At 41.8% G+C, this 21,242-nt stretch overlaps 1 protein-coding gene across 1 annotated transcript in view; it reads right to left on the reverse strand.

The window, feature by feature from the left end:
- The window catches only part of USHBP1 (USH1 protein network component harmonin binding protein 1), a 69,453-nt gene extending 52,435 nt beyond the window's left edge, over positions 1-17,018 (reverse strand). The window contains exons 1-5 of the mRNA XM_075281316.1: positions 16,985-17,018; positions 8,790-8,924; positions 5,879-6,048; positions 1,744-1,905; positions 223-363 (exon numbers count right to left, since the gene is read on the reverse strand). Coding sequence (XP_075137417.1) covers positions 223-363; positions 1,744-1,905; positions 5,879-6,048; positions 8,790-8,844 — 528 coding nt within the window. The 5' untranslated portion in view covers positions 8,845-8,924; positions 16,985-17,018. The remainder of the gene's footprint in view (positions 1-222; positions 364-1,743; positions 1,906-5,878; positions 6,049-8,789; positions 8,925-16,984) is intronic.
- Positions 17,019-21,242: the final 4,224 nt, after the last annotated feature.

The raw sequence follows: 21,242 nt of genomic DNA on the forward strand, positions 1-21,242 counted from the left end.
TAAATCAGTGAATGAAATAGATTACAGTTACATAAGATCTGTGGGTAAAAGAAGGTGAAGTACACGCTGCTAGCTTTGAGAAAGATACAACTTGATATATTACAAAGTTTATATATTCACATATACTGTATATTTGATGTAGGCAAAACAAGTTATAACAATTGGTACACTTTATTGATTTATTTCCTTTCTTTTAGGTCATGTTGGACTTGTAGGTCTTACCTGATGAGGCTTCTTCTCACTCAGTATATGATGATGTTCAGATGTAACACTATTACATTCTTCCAATATAGGTCTACCAGGGGAAGATACTGTAGTAGGGGAAAGATCTTTGTCTTGCAGAACATCTTGTAAATTCTTCACCTACAAAACAAACTTAGATTGTTTTGATACCACCCAGGCACCAAATCCATGATTTTATTTTATTTTTTCTCTGTTAAAATTGGGTGACTTCTTCTGTATGGTTTCTTCTGCAGTAGCTTCAGCACTGATATTAATAAATTCTATTATCTTAAATATGATAGATTATAGATTGAAGGTAGAAGATTAATATATGGCCTTTAACTTGACAGTCGTTATCTACAGGACAATATACTGGTTCTGCAACAATGCCCAATTAACTTGAATAGGTCTGCATTACAAATCACAACACAGCACTTATTGTGCATAGAGAAGCCACTTTTAAGTCTTATACAACTTAATCAATTGGTGCACAGGGGGTGGGCCTTCACCTCCTTATGACACTGCTCTTGACTAAGGTTGAGCGATCGGGATTGGAAAAGATCGGATTCCGATCGGCGATTGAGTAAATTTCACGATTGTGATTGGAATTCCGATCCTGATCTTTTTAGGCATGATCGAGGTCGCGGGTTATTTCCCATAATGCTTTGCTACTGGCCAAGCATTGTGGAAAAAGCTAACAATGTTAGCTACTAGAGATGAGCGAGTACTATTCGAAACTGCCATTTCAAATAACACGCTCCCATAGGAATGAATGGATGCAGCCGGCACACAGCCTGTGCCGGCGTCCGGCCGCTTAACCCCCTGCGCGCCGGCTGCATCCATGGAGATGTAGCAATAGTATCTACTATTCTGTTTCCTCCCTGCTGTGCCGTATACTGGACTCTGCTACATCTGCATTACTGTACATTGACTCGTCTATCTACTCTTCTGCTTCGTCCCTGCTTTACCGTATACTCAGCTCTGCTACATCTGAGATCTACTCGGCTCTTGCTGTAAAAACTATTTAATCAGCCTTCGCCATTATGGAGAATCCCCTTATTTCAGTTGAAAATATACAAAAATGAGGAAAATATTGTGCACCCTGTATCTTTTCTGAAACTGATGCTAAAAACAATTGGTTCACATTATTTGATTATTTTCACATTGCACCACATTATGTTTATCCACTGTAATAGCAAAAGTGATATTCTGTCAGGTTGTCTTTGGAGATTCACAAGACAGTAAAGATAATTGGAAAACAGTACTGTATGCAAGGGGCAAGAGTAGAAGTTGTGAGATAAATTAAGGAAAACCACCAAAATATATACCAGTGGAAGCAATTCACTACATATGATTTTTAATACAAGCTGTAAACATAAAAAAAGAAAGACAAGACAACAAACAAAAAATATGTATGGTAGGAGCACAGAGATTTTCTGTTGGCACCTAGACAGTTTTACTTTGCTCTTCCATGATGGTATACCATGCGATACATCTTTATAATCATAGCAAAGCAAGCACCTTTATTTGTAGTTTGTCCTTTTCCTCCTTAAAGACGCTCAGTGTGGCTCTTGACCTGTCAAGTTCCTTGTCTGTAAGCCTAAGTTTGACCCTCAGTGATGCATTATTCTCTTGAAATCGTGTAATCTCAGACTGTAAAGCCTTAACGTCATCAAGTGAAATCTGTATGGAAAGAGTTTACACTGTTATTGCCATAGACAGCATACATACAGTACTTTATAATACATTTTCTCTACTATGAATAGCCAAATTTTGCTGTTATTTAACTCCTTAAGGACACAGCTTAAAACTATCTTAAATAGACTTACAGACCATGTATACTTGGGGTTTAGTGTCCCAAATCGCCCTTTTATAAAGCTGTCCATGGCCGCAATTTTAAAAAAAATAGACCTTTATTCATACCTAAAGATGAGTCCGATGGTCTCATAGACCAGCCTCAATAGTAATATTCCTATAGCAGGCCTGGAAGCCTTCACAAGGCTTACTGCTGCAATAGGAACAGGTTAGCTCCCGCAATCTTGCCAGGAGCTGTCCTGCAACGTCAAAGGTACAGGGCTGGCACATGCAAGTTGATTTTGTAATCAGTTAACATTGACTATAAAGGCAAAACAAATATGTCCTTTTAAAAACCTCCAAACACCTCCAACAATTCTAGTTCTTAATTGTTTTCTCTAACCCCCGCCATTCCTGAGCTCCAATCAGAGGCAGCCAGTGTCAGATCTCAGAATCACACTCCTTGCCTGCTTCCGCCCACATGACAGTACAGAGCACCAAAACTAACAGCATTGATTGCTCCAACTGTCCCAGAATCAGTGGCGCAACAGCTATTGAATTGGCATTGATGAAGGTGGTGAAAGGTCCTCTTTAACCCATTAGTCACAACGGACATAATTTAACATCCTAGATGCCAAGGTGTTGTAAGTAATGGCAAGTTCATGTACAGTCTGACAATTAGTGGGTGCATGCAATTCCTTCTAATTGCCCGGCTACACCTCTATTTGCCATTGCTTAAAATAGGAAACTTACAGGTGCACCCCAGCAATTAACCCAATACATATGCAGCCACAACACACTGTCTAATAGAGATGAGCGAACAGTGTTCTATCGAACACATGTTCGATCGGATATCATGGTGTTCGCCATGTTCGAATCGAATCGAACACCGCGTGGTAAAGTGCGCCAAAATTCGATTCCCCTCCCACCTTCCCTGGCGCCTTTTTTGCACCAATAACAGCGCAGGGGAGGTGGGACAGGAACTACGACACCGGGGGCATTGAAAAAAATTGGAAAAAGTCATTGGCTGCCGAAATCAGGTGACCTCCATTTTAGACGAATAGTGGATTTCAAATCCGGGTCATATGAGAATGTGAACTTTGTGACTAAGAGACAGGGATAGCTGTACAGGCAGGGATAGCTAGGGATAACCTTTATTTAGGGGGGAATGTTATTAAAAATAACTTTTTGGGGCTCTATCGGGTGTGTAATTGTGATTTTTGTGAGATAAACTTTTTCCCATAGGGATGCATTGGCCAGCGCTGATTGGCCGAATTCCGTACTCTGGCCAATCAGCGCTGGCCAATGCATTCTATTAGCTTGATGAAGCAGAGTGTGCACAAGGGTTCAAGCGCACCCTCGGCTCTGATGTAGCAGAGCCGAGGCTGCACAAGGGTTCAAGCGCACCCTCGGCTCTGATGTAGGAGAGCCGAGGGTGCACTTGAACCCTTGTGCACCCTCGGCTCTGCTACATCAGAGCCGAGGGTGCGCTTGAACCCTTGTGCACACTCTGCTTCATCAAGCTAATAGAATGCATTGGCCAGCGCTGATTGGCCAATGTATTCTATTAGCCTGATGAAGTAGAGCTGAATGTGTGTGCTAAGCACACTCATTCAGCACTGCTTCATCACGCCAATACAATGCATTAGCCAGTGCTGATTGGCCAGAGTACGGAACTCGACCAATCAGCGCTGGCTCTGCTGGAGGAGGCGGAGTCTAAGATCGCTCCACACCAGTCTCCATTCAGGTCCGACCTTAGACTCCGCCTCCTCCGGCAGAGCCAGCGCTGATTGGCCGAAGGCTGGCCAATGCATTCCTATGCGAATGCAGAGACTTAGCAGTGCTGAGTCAGTTTTGCTCAACTACACATCTGATGCACACTCGGCACTGCTACATCAGATGTAGCAATCTGATGTAGCAGAGCCGAGGGTGCACTAGAACCCCTGTGCAAACTCAGTTCACGCTAATAGAATGCATTGGCCAGCGCTGATTGGCCAATGCATTCTATTAGCCCGATGAAGTAGAGCTGAATGTGTGTGCTAAGCACACACATTCAGCACTGCTTCATCACGCCAATACAATGCATTAGCCAGTGCTGATTGGCCAGAGTACGGAATTCGGCCAATCAGCGCTGGCCAATGCATTCTATTAGCCCGATGAAGTAGAGCTGAATGTGTGTGCTAAGCACACACATTCAGCACTGCTTCATCACGCCAATACAATGCATTAGCCAGTGCTGATTGGCCAGAGTACGGAATTCGGCCAATCAGCGCTGGCTCTGCTGGAGGAGGCGGAGTCTAAGGTCGGACCTGAATGGAGACTGGTGTGGAGCGATCTTAGACTCCGCCTCCTCCAGCAGAGCCAGCGCTGATTGGCCGAATTCCGTACTCTGGCCAATCAGCACTGGCTAATGCATTGTATTGGCGTGATGAAGCAGTGCTGAATGTGTGTGCTTAGCACACACATTCAGCTCTAATTCATCGGGCTAATAGAATGCATTGGCCAGCGCTGATTGGCCGAATTCCGTACTCTGGCCAATCAGCACTGGCTAATGCATTGTATTGGCGTGATGAAGCAGTGCTGAATGAGTGTGCTTAGCACACACATTCAGCTCTACTTCATCGGGCTAATAGAATGCATTGGCCAATCAGCGCTGGCCAATGCATTCTATTAGCGTGAACTGAGTTTGCACAGGGGTTCTAGTGCACCCTCGGCTCTGCTACATCAGATTGCTACATCTGATGTAGCAGTGCCGAGTGTGCATCAGATGTGTAGTTGAGCAAAACTGACTCAGCACTACTAAGTCTCTGCATTCGCATAGGAATGCATTGGCCAGCCTTCGGCCAATCAGCGCTGGCTCTGCCGGAGGAGGCGGAGTCTAAGGTCGGACCTGAATGGAGACTGGTGTGGAGCGATCTTAGACTCCGCCTCCTCCAGCAGAGCCAGCGCTGATTGGCCGAATTCCGTACTCTGGCCAATCAGCACTGGCTAATGCATTGTATTGGCGTGATGAAGCAGTGCTGAATGTGTGTGCTTAGCACACACATTCAGCTCTACTTCATCGGGCTAATAGAATGCATTGGCCAGCGCTGATTGGCCAGAGTACGGAATTCGGCCAATCAGCGCTGGCTCTGCTGGAGGAGGCGGAGTCTAAGGTCGGACCTGAATGGAGACTGGTGTGGAGCGATCTTAGACTCCGCTTCCTCCAGCAGAGCCAGCGCTGATTGGTCGAGTTCCGTACTCTGGCCAATCAGCACTTGCCAATGCATTTCTATGGGGAAAAGTTAGCTTGCGAAAATCGCAAACTGACAGGGATTTCCATGAAATAAAGTGACTTTTATGCCCCCAGACATGCTTCCCCTGCTGTCCCAGTGTCATTCCAGGGTGTTGGTATCATTTCCTGGGGTGTCATAGTGGACTTGGTGACCCTCCAGACACGAATTTGGGTTTCCCCCTTAACGAGTTTATGTTCCCCATAGACTATAATGGGGTTCGAAACCCATTCGAACACTCGAACAGTGAGCGGCTGTTCGAATCGAATTTCGAACCTCGAACATTTTAATGTTCGCTCATCTCTACTGTCTAACAATCAGACTTATTTACTTGTATTTACCAAAGAAATCAGCAGACTAATAACACTTTCTATAATTCAGTATAAACCATGGGAGAAATTGTATCTAGAAAGCACTATGGCAACCAGAATGAAAAACTTCAATTGTTTGTACTGCTGGCTGCATTCAGAGAACTAGAACATGACGCACCATAGAAATAAGGCCAATATTGCACAGTGACTTATTTTCAATTAAATTACATTATTGATAAAAAGTGGAGACCTCATGGAATATATGTAACAATATTATACCTGGTTGAATTCATGCAAGATTTCAGATTTTTCGTCAGGACACAGATCAAAGGGGGATGTCACACTTTCTTCCCTTGATACATTTCCTGGAGAATTTCTCCAGGAGAGGACATGTCTTTCCAGTGAAGAGATCACTTCCTGCAGCTGCAGAAACAGGTCATTCTGATGTGCTAAAAAATGGTTTAAAGAGTATTTACTAATATTAGTGGGCATGTTCAACTGATAACAAGAAAAAAAAATGTAGAAACTAATACTGTATCTTAAAGGGAATGTGTTTCCAGAAATTAACTTTAAGTTTTATGCTAAACATATTTTTAAATAATTTTTGGTAAGTTTTTCAAAACATTTCCATGTTATCTATATTAAAAAAAAACCCAAAGAACATGCAGTTCTGATTCTAGTTATGAAGCCAAATAATAAGCTGAGACTTACTGTTTTTCATAGGAGAGTTTTTTGCAACTGGCACTCACTTAGCAGCAGAGTGATGATGGCAGCTATCTTGTATATGTAGATAGGACACAGAATCCACCAGTCACAGAACATAGTTTAAAACCATGATTTTAACAATAGGTCACTTTGTGGCTACACATTCCCCTTACAATTCCACCACAATATTTTAATTAGGTTGAGGTCTGAACATTGGCCTGGTTATTGCAATACCTTGATTCTTTTCTTTTTCAGATATTCTATTGTAGATTTGTTGGTATGCCTGGGATCATTTTCGGACAAAGTTTAGCTGTTAGATAGATAGATGGCCTCACATTTCACTCAAGTACTTGCTTCTGCATTTTGCCCTACATTTTGTTAAATAAATTATGACACAGAGTAATGTCATGTGTTGCTATTCATATGAGGTTGTATTTACCTAATTGTATGTACCTGTTGTGTTTTATTATTTCTTGATACTTAAAACCATAGCATTCAAAAAAGGTATACTTTGTTTTTCTCATTTCTCTCAACTTTCATGCTGATGTGTGGAATCGATTTTCTAGAACAAAATTGTGTTTGTCTGGTGTGGATTTTGTACCAACAATATACAACTGTCAGGGTCTGGGGTTGCTAGGTGGGGTGGCATAGATACACAAGTCCAGTTTCTTTAGTCCAAACAAAGGTAGAGTTTATTTTTACACAAAACAAAATGGTGCAGCAACAAAAGGAAACAATACAAAAATAAATCCCTGCCCGGCTAGGCTTTAACTAAACATAGAATAGGTTACCTCACCTAGGATAGCAGAAATCCAAAGCCAGTTGAATAATTCAGGACACAGCTCCAAAAAACGACCTCTCTGTTTGGCTCTCCAGCCAAGCTCTGCCCAAGTGTTGCTGCTGGAGCTGGCTTCTTAAGCCTCCTTGACGAGGAGACTCTCAACAGCTGAGTTGCTGCCAGAACATCCCCAAAGTGTGGACTGGAGGGGAGTGAAATGACAGGTCCCACTACCAACCTACCTGCCATTCCTAAAAATCCAGCCCAGTAACTGGAACTCTGAAATAACCCTCAGCAGACAATAGTTTTCTGCTGAGAAATGTTCTTTCTGGAGTTTTCTCATCTCACCCACCTGAGTAGTCTGGGTGAGATGTACACCCCCTCCATTACCTGACCAGCCATCGGCTTACACAACATATTAAAGTGAATGCAAATGGGACTTTGCATTCACAAGAAACAGCATGCCCTAAATTTCTTTCAACGTGAAATGCTAATACATACTATTTCTTTGTTAAATGAGAGATTAATTATAATTTATAATTTGTATAATTCATAATTTATATGTATTGTAGAGAAAGGGGGTAATTTAGAACTTTAATCTTTTACTCCCCCCCCCCCCCCCTATTTTATTAGCCCCCACCCCACACCTAAGGGGCTGGAACCTGCAATCATTTGATTACAAGTTCCATAGACTGCAATACAAGTGTATTGCAGTCTATGGTATATTCTGTACATTACTAGTGAGGCTGTTCATAGACCAACTGCAATAGTATATTACTATGACAGGCCTGGGAGCTTTCATTAGCTCCCAGTGAATGGGAAGTGCCCGCGTGTACGGCTCGGCATGAGCAGAGCTAGCCGTACACGCCAGCATATCCCATTCACTTCAATGGGACTGCTCGTAGTGAAAAAAGCAGCCCATTCATATCTATGGGGAGCGCTCGTGTGCCGGCTCCCATAGAAATGAATGGGAACTGCTTTATACGCCGCTGATTCTGAACGTGTTTTACGTTCAGAATAAGCTGCCGTATATGTAGTGTGAATGAGCCCTTAAATGGGTTTTCCCATCTGGAATTTATAGTATATTCACACGTTATCCCATAAATGTCCATTAAATGTAGGTATTAGTCTAGGACCACCGTTTATTTTCAGAAGGGAGGTACTTCCGAGCATATCTGATCCCTGTATACTGTATTATGATGCATATACAGATACATTCTACTGTGAGTAATTTTGTACTACTAAATTTAAGATATTACTATGAATCTTACACTTTTTTGTAGTACTATATCATTGTAGGTTTAATGATATTGCTGCGTGGAGATACAAACTGATGAAGCAATACAGAGAAAATCACCTTTGTACAAATATGCATCTAAATGCACCAGGGGCAGAGCCGGTTTGTCAGATTTGCCTATAGACAGTTCTCCTCTGGAATTGCCACCAAATACCATTATGAATTTGCCTGTGAATTAAATTTTCAGCCTCCGCCTACACTACAGTTGTCTGTATGCAAATCTGTCAAATTAGACCCACAGACCTACAACAGCGCTATTATTGGCTGGAGAGCCATTTTGGACCTGAATGACTCACTAAGTGATGGTAGTTATACATTAAAATACCATTATTTTTTTCATAATAGTTTTCGTTATATGGCAGAAAAGGACTTAGATTTTTTTTTAATAACATTTATGGTACCTTTCTTACCAGGATTTAACAGTGATGACTGTCTTCCATTTTCTGATTTGGATGATTCTTCCATAGCTTTATCATATAATGGCTCTTCCTTATTTCATTATCTTCCACTTTCTTGCAAAAAAAAGTACTTAGTTCTTCCACTATCTGTAAAAGAATCCATATTATCACTTTATTCTGTCAGTCTATAATATTATCAGGTCATTGCTACAAATCTGTTGTACTAGCAGCACATTCATTTACCATGATAATAATAATTATTTTATGGTAACAATGGTGGCCAATAATTAAAACCTTCAAATCCACAAATGCATAGAATTATGTAAGGATGCTAAACAATAGACCTATTATATGTTACTACATGCCATGATTAAAAATAGCATAGTGCACTAAACAGTAAAAAGGTTATAAAATAGTATAAACAGTTTTGGACAGAAATGAGGGTTAACTGTAATAAAACTGCAACATTGTGTGTACTGCAACCTCAGTCATGAGAGTGGTGTTACTTTTAACAAAAGGTGTATAGAACAGCTCCTGTCGCCATAGTTTCTTCTATTGTTATGTAGAACTGCTATTGCAGGTTACTATTTTGCCTTCCTGTACATGCCATACACAGTAGAAATAGTCATTCATGAAAATGGCATCTGAGGTGTTCTGTTCAGCAATTTGACAGGGTATTAAAACTCTATACTATATTCATTTTTCTGAAATTTTATATGGTGTTAGAATCTTAAATAAATGTATAGATAACATGTAGACTTGCGGTTTTATATACGGCTAGAAAGCCGGCAGTGCACTGAATTCAGCACACTGCCGGCTTTCCTGTTATGTGCCCTAGGGGAAGAGCTATCAGTGCCATAACTGATAGCTCTTCACTGTCAGAAGGGCGTTTATGACAGTCTGTGACAAACGCACCCCCCTGACAGTAGTGCCCATGGTGCTGTACTGTCAGAGGGGGTGTTCCAAACCGCTCAGCGATGATGCTATGCAGTGAGGAAAGACCCCTCCCCCAGTACTAGTCTATGGACGAGTACTGTCAGGAGCAGGAGGCGTTCCTCTTGCCCCCCTCCAGTCCACCTTAAACTGTTCTGCTCACTTAATACACCCCTACCCCTGTTCTTTATTTTCCACTCCCCTCTGCTAATCCCTTCACTGGTTGCCTGTTGCCCAGCGAATAGACTTCAAGTTACTAACACTAACATACAAAGTCATCCACATCCTGTCCCCTCCATATATCTTTGATCCAATCTCCCTGTACCTGCCCACACGTAACCTCAGATCCTCCGAAGATTACCTACTCCGCTCTGCCCTTATCCACTCTTCACACAGCCGTCTCCAAGATTCTCTCGTGCATCCCCCATACTCTGGAACTCCTTACCAAAACACATAAGACTGATCCCCATAATCACAAGCTTCAAGAAGACCCTGAAGACTCACCTATTCAGGAAGGCCTACAACCTCCAATAACACTATCACCACACCGCCATCTGTACAGTCTCTCCCCTCACCTTCTGTCTCTATCCCTCTTCCCTCATAGACTGTAAACCCTATGTCCCATTGTGCCAGTCGGTCATTGTTAGTATTATCTGTTTGTATATTTTGTGTACCGTATGTAAACCCTTAAATGTAAAGCATCAGGGAATTAATGGAGCTATATAAATAATAATAATAATTAATTGTAAGGCTGACAACCCCTACACTATAGTCATATAGCACAAACCACAGCATAGGGGTGTTGTAATACTGTTCTCCCAGCCACATACGTTTACCGCTATTTGCCTTGGTACACCTGTACTTTTCCATTAGAAGCAATGTGCAACCCACAATTAGTGGTAAATGTATGGTGTGTTTGAGTGGTAGCAAAGTGAGGTAACACTATGTCCCTGGATGCTTCATCCCCGGCCGCCGGTACTTTCACCTTTTTGTAAGTGAAACACTGATTAATTTCAGTAAAATTTAAGACCTAGAGATGTGGCAACAGCAAAACCACAGCCAGGAATTAATGGGTGTCTCACTTACCCCAAAGTGACACCACTGGTGCCCGGGGATTGGATTTGGCTATAGCTGCATCTGGCTACACAGTGTGTCACCAACTGTAAAGAAACACCTTAAAGGGGTATTCCCATGTACATAATCATATCTATATTTGTAGATAATTAAAAGTTAAACATTTTTGCAAATATAAGTAATTAAAAATTCTGCAAAGTTTTAAAGATTTTCTCTAACTTTCTTAGTGGTGACATCTTTTATCTTGATCGGTTTCCAATGGTTACGACCACTAATGCAGAAACTTTCTATGGTCTGGCACTTGTCAGAAACCCAGCTATAAATTTCTTATTGTAGCCGGTTTATCGGGCAGGGACAATACATGTATCAGAAGATATCCCAGCCACAATAAAGAAATCATGGCTGATTTTCTGATGTTCTTGCATTCGTGGTTTTATCCACTGGAAACCAATCAAGATAACAGACTGTGACAACAAGATATTTAGAGAAAATTTTTAAAACTCTGCAAAATGTTTAATTACTTATATTTGCTAAAATGTTTAATTTTTAATTAACTACAAATTAAAAAAAAACTATGTACATGAGGATACCCTTTTAAGGCTGAGGCCCCACGTTACAGAAATGCAGCTTTTTGTTGCAAATTTTGCTGCGTTTTTCTGAGCCAAAGCCAGGACAGATTTAGCAGAAGGGAGGGGAGACATATAAGAAGCTTCCTAGATATTTCCCATTCCTTTTGTAGCCATTCTTGGCTTTGGCTCAAAGAACTGAAAAAAAAAAAAAAAGTGCAACAAAAACGCAGTGTTTCCGCAACGTGGGGCTTCTGCCTTAGGCCTCCTGCACACATATAGCACGGATGTGGTTTTCAATGACCTATAGATTAAAAATGAATTGACAGGGCCACAAATGCAGACAGATATAGGACAGGTATAGGACACATATAGGACCTGCTCCATAATCTGCAGCTCTTCAATTTGGCCCGGGCACACAGCCACAAAAAAGATGGCATCTATGTGTATGGGTTCATTGAAATATGATAGTCTATAATTTTATCATCATTTTTTTGCAGATAAATTGTGGCCCGGTTCACATCTGCTATTGTTATTCCGTTAGGGGAATCGATGGTCAAGATCAAAGTGCTGTGTAAGGACACCAAGGGCAAAACTGTACACCTGCACAAGGCTGTGATGAGATACAGGACAATAGTAGCTTGGTGAGAAGGCAACTGCTGGCGTAGTTATTAGAAAATGGAAGTAACATAAGATGACTGTCAGTCTTCCTTGGTCTGGGGCTCAATGCGAGATCTCACTTTGTGGGGTACGGATGATTCTGAGAAAGGTCAGGAATCAGCCCAGAACTACACGGGGGACCTTGTCAATGACCTGAAGAGAGTTGGGACCACAGTCTTCAAGATTACTGTCAGTAAAACACTACGATGTCATGGCTAAAAATTCTGCATGGCAAGTAAGGTCCCCCTTCTTATGCCAGAACATGTACAGGCCTGTTTAAAGTTCCCCAATGACCATCTGGATGATCCAGAGAAGGAATGGGAGAAGGTCATGTGGTCAGATGAGACCAAAATAGGACTTTTTGGTATCAACTCCATTTGCCATATTTGGAGAAAGAAGAAGGATGAGTACAATCCCAAGAACACCATCCAAACTGTGAAGGGGGTAGAAACATCATACTTTGGAGATGCTTTTCTGTAAAGGGGACAGGATGACTGTATTGTATTGAAGGGAAGATGTATGGGGCCATGTATTGTGAAATTTTGGCCAACAACCTCCTTCCTTTAGTAAGAGTATTTAAGATGGGTCATGGCTGGGTTTTCTAGCATGACAATGACCCAAAACAAACAGTCAGTGCAACTAAGGAGTCTTGCCAAAAGAGGCATTTCAAGGTCCTGGAGTGGCCTAGCCAGTCTCCAGACCTGAACCCAATCGAAAATCTTTGCAGGGAGCTGAATCCCAATTTAGCCCAGCGACAGCCCCCAAACCTAAAAGATCTGGAGTAGTTCTGTATGCAGGAGTGGACCAAAATCCCTGCTGTGGTATGTGCAAACTTGGTCAAGAACTACTGGAAAGTCTGACCTCTGTAACTGCAAACAAAGGTTTCTGTACCAAATATTAAGTTCTGTTTTTCTGTTGTATCATAATACTTATTTCATGCAATAAAATTAAAATTAGTTATTTAAAATTATACAATGTGATTTTCTAGATTTATTTTTTTTAGATTCTGCTCACCAGACTATAACTCCAGACAGACTCTCTCCACTCTCTATCTAGAAACTGCAGACATTGCAGCCTTTTAAGGACCAGTAATGAGTCCAAGCTGCCACACCTGAGCTGAGGCCTACTCCCTAGCAGTCCTGGACCACACATATGTGAGGAATCTTGGGGAGATACAGTTAGGGCCAGAAATATTTGGACAGTGACACAATTTTCGCGAGTTGGGCTCTGCATGCCACCACATTGGTTTTGAAATGAAACCTCTACAACAGAATTCAAGTGCAGATTGTAACGTTTAATTTGAAGGGTTGAACAAAAATATCTGATAGAAAATGTAGGAATTGTACACATTTCTTTACAAACACTCCACATTTTAGGAGCTCAAAAGTAATTGGACAAATAAACATAACCCAAACAAAATATTTTTATTTTCAATATTTTGTTGCGAATCCTTTGGAGGCAATCACTGCCTTAAGTCTGGAACCCATGGACATCACCAAACGCTGGGTTTCCTCCTTCTTAATGCTTTGCCAGGCCTTTACAGCCGCAGCCTTCAGGTCTTGCTTGTTTGTGGGTCTTTCCGCCTTAAGTCTGGATTTCAGCAAGTGAAATGCATGCTCAATTGGGTTAAGATCTGGTGATTGACTTGGCCATTGCAGAATGTTCCACTTTTTTGCACTCATGAACTCCTGGGTAGCTTTGGCTGTATGCTTGGGGTCATTGTCCATCTGTACTATGAAGCGCCGTCCGATCAACTTGGCAGCATTTGGCTGAATCTGGGCTGAAAGTATATCCCGGTACACTTCAGAATTCATCCGGCTACTCTTGTCTGCTGTTATGTCATCAATAAACACAAGTGACCCAGTGCCATTGAAAGCCATGCATGCCCATGCCATTACGCTGCCTCCACCATGTTTTACAGAGGATGTGGTGTGCCTTGGATCATGTGCCGTTCCCTTTCTTCTCCAAACTTTTTTCTTCCCATCATTCTGGTACAGGTTGATCTTTGTCTCATCTGTCCATAGAATACTTTTCCAGAAGTGAGCTGGCTTCTTGAGGTGTTTTTCAGCAAATTTAACTCTGGCCTGTCTATTTTTGGAATTGATGAATGGTTTGCATCTAGATGTGAACCCTTTGTATTTACTTTCATGGAGTCTTCTCTTTACTGTTGACTTAGAGACAGATACACCTACTTCACTGAGAGTGTTCTGGACTTCAGTTGATGTTGTGAACGGGTTCTTCTTGACCAAAGAAAGTATGCGGCGACCACTGTTGTCATCCGTGGACGCCCAGGCCTTTTTGAGTTCCCAAGCTCACCAGTCAATTCCTTTTTTCTTAGAATGTAGCCGACTGTTGATTTTGCTACTCCAAGCATGTCTGCTATCTCTCTGATGGATTTTTTCTTTTTTTTCAGCCTCAGGATGTTCTGCTTCACCTCAATTGAGAGTTCCTTTGACCGCATGTTGTCTGGTCACAGCAACAGCTTCCAAATGCAAAACCACACACCTGGAATCAACCCCAGACCTTTTAACTACTTCATTGATTACAGGTTTACGAGGGAGACGCCTTCAGAGTTAATTGCAGCCCTTAGAGTCCATTGTCCAATTACTTTTGGTCCCTTGAAAAAGAGGAGGCTATGCATTACAGAGCTATGATTCCTAAACCCTTTCTCCGATTTGGATGTGGAAACTCTCATATTGCAGCTGGGAGTGTGCACTTTCAGCCCATATTATATATATAATTGTATTTCTGAACATGTTTTAGTAAACAGCTAAAATAACAAAACTTGTGTCACTGTCCAAATATTTCTGGCCCTAACTGTATACCGACCCTAATAAGGCTGAGTTCACACAGGGTTTTTTGGTCAGGATTTTGAGATGAAATCCACCTCAAAATCCACCTCAAAATTCTGACCAAAAAAATGCTCCCATTGAAATCAATGGGAACCGGTCATTTCTTTTTAACACGAGCAGATTGTTCCGGTTCCTGGAAAAAAGAAGAAACATGCTCATTCTTCAGGCGGATGCCGCGGCCGGACGTCTGCCTGAAGACACTCCTTCCCGCGTAGGCCTATTCATTTGGGCCTAATCCGTAGCGGAGTGCCACAACTTGATGACGGTGCACTACACTGGCATCCAGTTGTGGCTACCCATTTTTATGATCCGGAATCTGAGGCAGCCTCTGCGTCAAATGACAGACCAAAAAAACACGTTTGATCTCAGCCTAAGGCTGAGTTCACACAATGCTTTTTGGTCAGGAATTTGGTCAGGAATCCGCCTCAAAATCAGCCTCCCAACAGAGTTCTAGAGTTCATACCTGTCATCTTCTCACTATATATATATACATATATATATATAAAATTTAGCCCTAGAATAAAGATGTTCCGGCAGCGACTCAGCTGCAGAGAGTCTCCTCATCAAGGAGGCTTAAGAAGCCAGCTCCAGCAGCAACACTTTGGCAGAGCTTGGCTGGAGAGCTGACAGAGAGGTCATATTTTTGGGAGCTGTGTCCTGAATGATTCTACTTGCTTTTTGGATTTCTGTTATTCTAGGTGAGGTAGCCTATTCTATGTTTAGTTAGAGCCTAGCCGGGCAGGTATTTATTTTTGTATTGTTTCCTTTTGTTGCTGCACTCTACCTTTGTTTGGGACTGAAGAAACTGGACTTGTGTGTCCCCACCTAGCAACAAAGGTAGAGTTTTATTTTCACTCAAAAAGGTAGTGCAGCAACAAAAGGAAACAATACAAAAATAAATACCTGCCCGGCTAGGCTTTCACTCAACATAGGTTACCTCACCTATAATAGCAGACTCAATAGTAGGTTGCATCAACCAAGACAGCTCCAACAGTCTGACCTTCTTGCTGACTCTCCAGCCAAGCTCTGTCCAAAGTCTTGCTGCTGGAGCTGACCTTTTAAACCTCACTGATGAGGACAATTCACAGCAGCTGACATGCTGCAGAAACATCCACAATGTGTGGACTGGAGGGGGTTGGAATGACAGGTCCCACTACCAACCTACCTGACTATCACAGCATATATTAGATTCTTGTATTTCCCTCTACAAATCACAGAAGGTAGGGGACACAACCCAACCATAGAAATACTATTATTAAAACATCACTTTTATTAATGTTCTTTAAAACAGCAAAAATAGTATTGGGTCAGAATATATGGGATAGCTGTATGCCCTCTGTGAAAAGATTAGCGAGGCAGGCAATATCTTGTAACCTAGAATGTGGTAGTCAGTGTGGGACGCACAAGTCTAGGTAGAAGGATACCTCTTGCTATATATCTGTATAGGGTCACTAGGGCTATGAGTGAGGACAGCTATCACCTGTAATTCAAGGAGTACTATACTATATATATATATATATATATATATATATATATATATATGTGTGTGTTTAGGGTCCATCTACTGCATTAAGAGACAAGCACGGTGTTGTGCACACGTATTTCTAAACATCAGTAGAAGCTCTTAGGGAGTGGTTAAATAATATAAGAAACAGGATAATGAAATATCCTACTTTGTTATAATAGAACATACAGGGAGTCTCACAAACAACGGCATATAAGCAGAAATGTTATTATATGAAACAGAATGAGAACAAAACTCTAAACATGCTGTGGTTTATTATTGTGAATGTAGCGATAGGAAACTTTTATAGAGGACTACAATCCACTTGGGCTTTTTTCTTGTGTTAGAACCAGTGAGAACAGGTTATGTGTATGGTTTATTCAGAGAAAATCAAGAGACAAGAAGAGAGTATACTTTTATATAAAACCTAGAGACGCGTGCAGCAGTAAACGTATTTACATGTTGTTCAAGGATCTTCCCCTACAATACATGCACAAGTTATCAAGCAACAGTAAATGTTTATCACGACATTTAAATTTCAGTTCTATAGGTTGACAACAGAACTGATGTTCTGAGCTTATTATCAAGGTATATATATATATAAATAAACTCACTTACCACTATTATCCAGACCATCCAACGCAACCAGGAGTATGCAACGCACTGGAAACCAGAAGAGGAAACAGGACGTGATCTGGAAACAGGGACATTCATTTCATAGCAAGGAGCTTCCTGAGGGCGAGTACAGGGTAAACTGTGTTAGGGAGCTTGTCATTTTACTATGCTGGGTTTTCACAAACATGCTAAAACTAACATGTGACATTGTATATTATTTGTGACCTTTCTTGCATTGTCCTATCCAAAGTCCTAATTGGGTGACATTTGAGGGCACAGTAGCAGATTGCTTGTTTGCCAGTTTTATGAAACCATATACTACTTTTTTCCTTAAAGTTTACACAAATAAGTGTTTTTTTTTACTTTCCCTCAAGGGTTGTGACATTTTTAGTTGCATGAACAGTGTCTGTAGCTGTGGTTCTGTTAACACCTTGTCATGCCCGATTTTCAACAAACTTTTCAAACCCACCAAGCAAGATGCATAAAATTTTTAGGTGAAATGCAGTTACTCCATTCACTCTGAACATGTTTACGTGTCAGAATGACGCTAGGTTCACACCTGCGTTCTTCTTTCCATTCTGTGCTTTCCGTCTTCTGCATGCCAGAAGACGCAAAGCACAGACCGGGTCCGGCCGTGAGCGGCGGTGAGCGTTTTATGCTCTCCGCCACGAAACCGGATTTTTTAATGTGGACACAGAGTACTGCATGTCCGACTCTGTGTCCGGATTAAAAATCCCGGTTTCGCGGCGGAGAGCGCAAAACGCTCACCGCCGCTCATGGCCGGACATCTCTCTCACCCATTCAAATGGTGTGTGGTTTTGCTTTTGGAAGCTGTTGCTGTGACCAGACAACATGCGCTCAAAGGAACTCTCAATTGAGGTGAAGCAAACCATTCATCAATTCCAAAAATAGACAGGCCAGAGTTAAATTTGCTGAAAAACACCTCAAGAAGCCAGCTCACTTCTGGAAAAGTATTCTATGGACAGATGAGACAAAGATCAACCTGTACCAGAATGATGGGAAGAAAAAAGTTTGGAGAAGAAAGGGAACGGCACATGATCCAAGGCACACCACATCCTCTGTAAAACATGGTGGAGGCAACGTGATGGCATGGGCATGCATGGCTTTCAATGGCACTGGGTCACTTGTGTTTATTGATGACATAACAGCAGACAAGAGTAGCCGGATGAATTCTGAAGTGTACCGGGATATACTTTCAGCCCAGATTCAGCCAAATGCTGCCAAGTTGATCGGACGGCGCTTCATAGTACAGATGGACAATGACCCCAAGCATACAGCCAAAGCTACCCAGGAGTTCATGAGTGCAAAAAAGTGGAACATTCTGCAATGGCCAAGTCAATCACCAGATCTTAACCCAATTGAGCATGCATTTCACTTGCTGAAATCCAGACTTAAGGTGGAAAGACCCACAAACAAGCAAGACCTGAAGACTGCGGCTGTAAAGGCCTGGCAAAGCATTAAGAAGGAGGAAACCCAGCGTTTGGTGATGTCCATGGGTTCCAGACTTAAGGCAGTGATTGCCTCCAAAGGATTCGCAACAAAATATTGAAAATAAAAATATTTTGTTTGGGTTATGTTTATTTGTCCAATTACTTTTGAGCTCCTAAAATGTGGAGTGTTTGTAAAGAAATGTTTACAATTCCTACATTTTCTATCAGATATTTTTGTTCAACCCTTCAAATTAAATGTTACAATCTGCACTTGAATTCTGTTATAGAGGTTTCATTTGAAAACCAATGTGGTGGCATGCAGAGCCCAACTCGCGAAAATTGTGTCACTGTCCAAATATTTCTGGCCCTAACTGTATGTTCTAGGCAACAGGGAAGATTTTAATTTTTAATTCTTCTTTATTTTTTAACTTTTTTAACTACCGCACGGACTCTGGCGCCGATCCAACGCGGGAAAGTGTCATAATACACGCAGTATCTGCAACATTTTGCTCCATGTGAATGGCCCCTTAAATTACCGCATTTAAGAAAATACACCCCTCATGGAATTTATCAAGGGATATAATGAGCACTTTGACCCTACAGCTGTTTCACAGTATTTACTACCATTGGGTCATGAAAAGGAAAAATTACTCTCTTTCCAGGAAAATGTCTCTTTAGCCCCAAATTTCTCATTTTTACAAGGGGTTAAGAGAGAAAAAGCACCCCACAGTTCATTACACAATTTCTCCTGAACATCCCAGTACCCCATATGTGGTCGTAAACTACTGTATGGGTACATGGTAGACCTTAGAACAGAGAGAGAGCTATTTGACTGTTGGAGGACAGATATTGATGTGATCAGTTTCAGGCACCATGTCGCATTTGCAGAACCTCTAAGATGCCAGTGGAGACTCCTGAAATGTGACCCCATGTTGGAAACTTGACCTCTTAAGAAATTTATCAAGGAGTATAGTGAGTTTTTTGACCCTACAGATGTTTCACAGAATTGGGCCATGAATATAGAAGATAATTTTTTTTTCCATTGAAATGTTGTTTTAACCCCAAACTACTGGAAATCTGGGGCTTTCATTTGTACTGTGGGTTCTTAAAAAAAAAAAAGAAAAAAAACCCCACCTGCTATTATACCCATCTGAAAACTGCTAAAAACAGGGATTTTATATTGAGAGTTAAATGGGTGAAAATGTGTTATTTGTCTAACTGCCTTTCACAGGTGTTTTATATGCTCAGCTCTAGTAATAATCGTTATTGTTATTATTTTATCATGTAACAGATATCGCTAGAGAGGCGGTTGTGTATTTTACTCTATAAAGATCAGGTATGGACAGGACAGGGACAGTGAAAAAGTGTAAACTTTATTGATGACTTTTGTGCACGTGTTGTATTAGTGTTTGGTGCAACTCTTTTGCTGCTGCAACCTGGACGATGGTAAACGTCTGGGTCACAGCGCTAATAAACTTCCTGGTTATGTTATATTGGGAGGGGTATTACCGCTGGGATTAGGCTCAGCGGGGTATTACATTATACCTCTATGTGACAATCAGAGCGCAAAAGAATAGTACGCTCTCTGATTGATAAGAGAAGGGATAAATTGGACCGAAGTCCATGCTACCCATCCTGGGGTCAGATACAGGTTATGCACAGACGATAATGATGATTTATCATCTCTGTGTAGTCTGCAGGGCTGCTCCTCCTTCCTCAGCTCTAAGATGCTGCCTAAGGCAGGAGGGGGATACTTTAGAGCCCCATATCTCAGGATACATTAAGGCTATGAAGATGGCCTTGGATTAATTTTAAATATGAGGATCTCATATTTAAAATGAATCCAAGAACTTCTTAATACCCCTAATGGATCCTGACAGAATAAAAAAACCTAATACCTCTCCTCTCCCCTGCTGTCTGGCTGTCCTGTGAATGGTGATCGCTGGAAAGTGGAGGCTGCGACAGGTCCCTTTCTGGTCAAATCGGAGTGTCAGCCATCTCATATAGCTGATACTCCGATCTCCCTTTTCCGGGACAGTGTCTTTTATGACAGTGCCTCAGGATCAGTACTGCGCATAGCTGCACTGTGGTTGGTGGGTCTGTACAGACCTATCAATCACAGCGATCCCTGAAGAGGGGAGGCACGTAGTGGTCCCTCGTGGGTCACATGGGAGTCTCAGCTGCTGGGTTCCCGATCCCCAGCCATACTCCCTGCTAGAAAGAAGCCTCGGGAGCTGGGATGTGACCTTCTGGCACGTTAAGGAAGCTCTCTCCAGGACGTAGTTACGTCCTTGTGCGCCTAGGGGTTAAAACTGCCTATAGAGTCCATAAGTACAGCTGAACAGGCAGTAACCTTTTTAGTTACATCTTTATCTACAGCCTCCCTTATTTGACCATATACTGATATACTAAGGCTTTTTAATTTAAAGCTTAATAATCTCCAGGCATTGTAGGGGATATGTCTGACCAACCTTATCATAAACCTCAATAAGTAGAACAAGAGAAAAGGATTTTTGTTATGAAACTTGGGGACCCCCCTCCTCCAGAGCCTTATAACAATTGCTTACCCCACCATCAAGGTAGGCACACCATTGCACTGCTCACTGTATACCTAGACTTCTGAAACCTGTGTTAAAAACCCAAAAATCAGCTTTCTGCTGCGGGTTCCACAGGAATGTTATTTTGCAGAGGATTCTCATGCAGAAAACTTCCATAAAACCCTCTCGAAATTCCTTTCTGTAAACATATCCATTAACTCCTTGAGGACACAGTGATTTTCCATTTTTGCATATTTGTTTCTTGCTCCCCGA

This window comes from Leptodactylus fuscus, chromosome 1, assembly GCF_031893055.1.
Source record: "Leptodactylus fuscus isolate aLepFus1 chromosome 1, aLepFus1.hap2, whole genome shotgun sequence".
NCBI lineage: Eukaryota > Metazoa > Chordata > Amphibia > Anura > Leptodactylidae > Leptodactylus > Leptodactylus fuscus.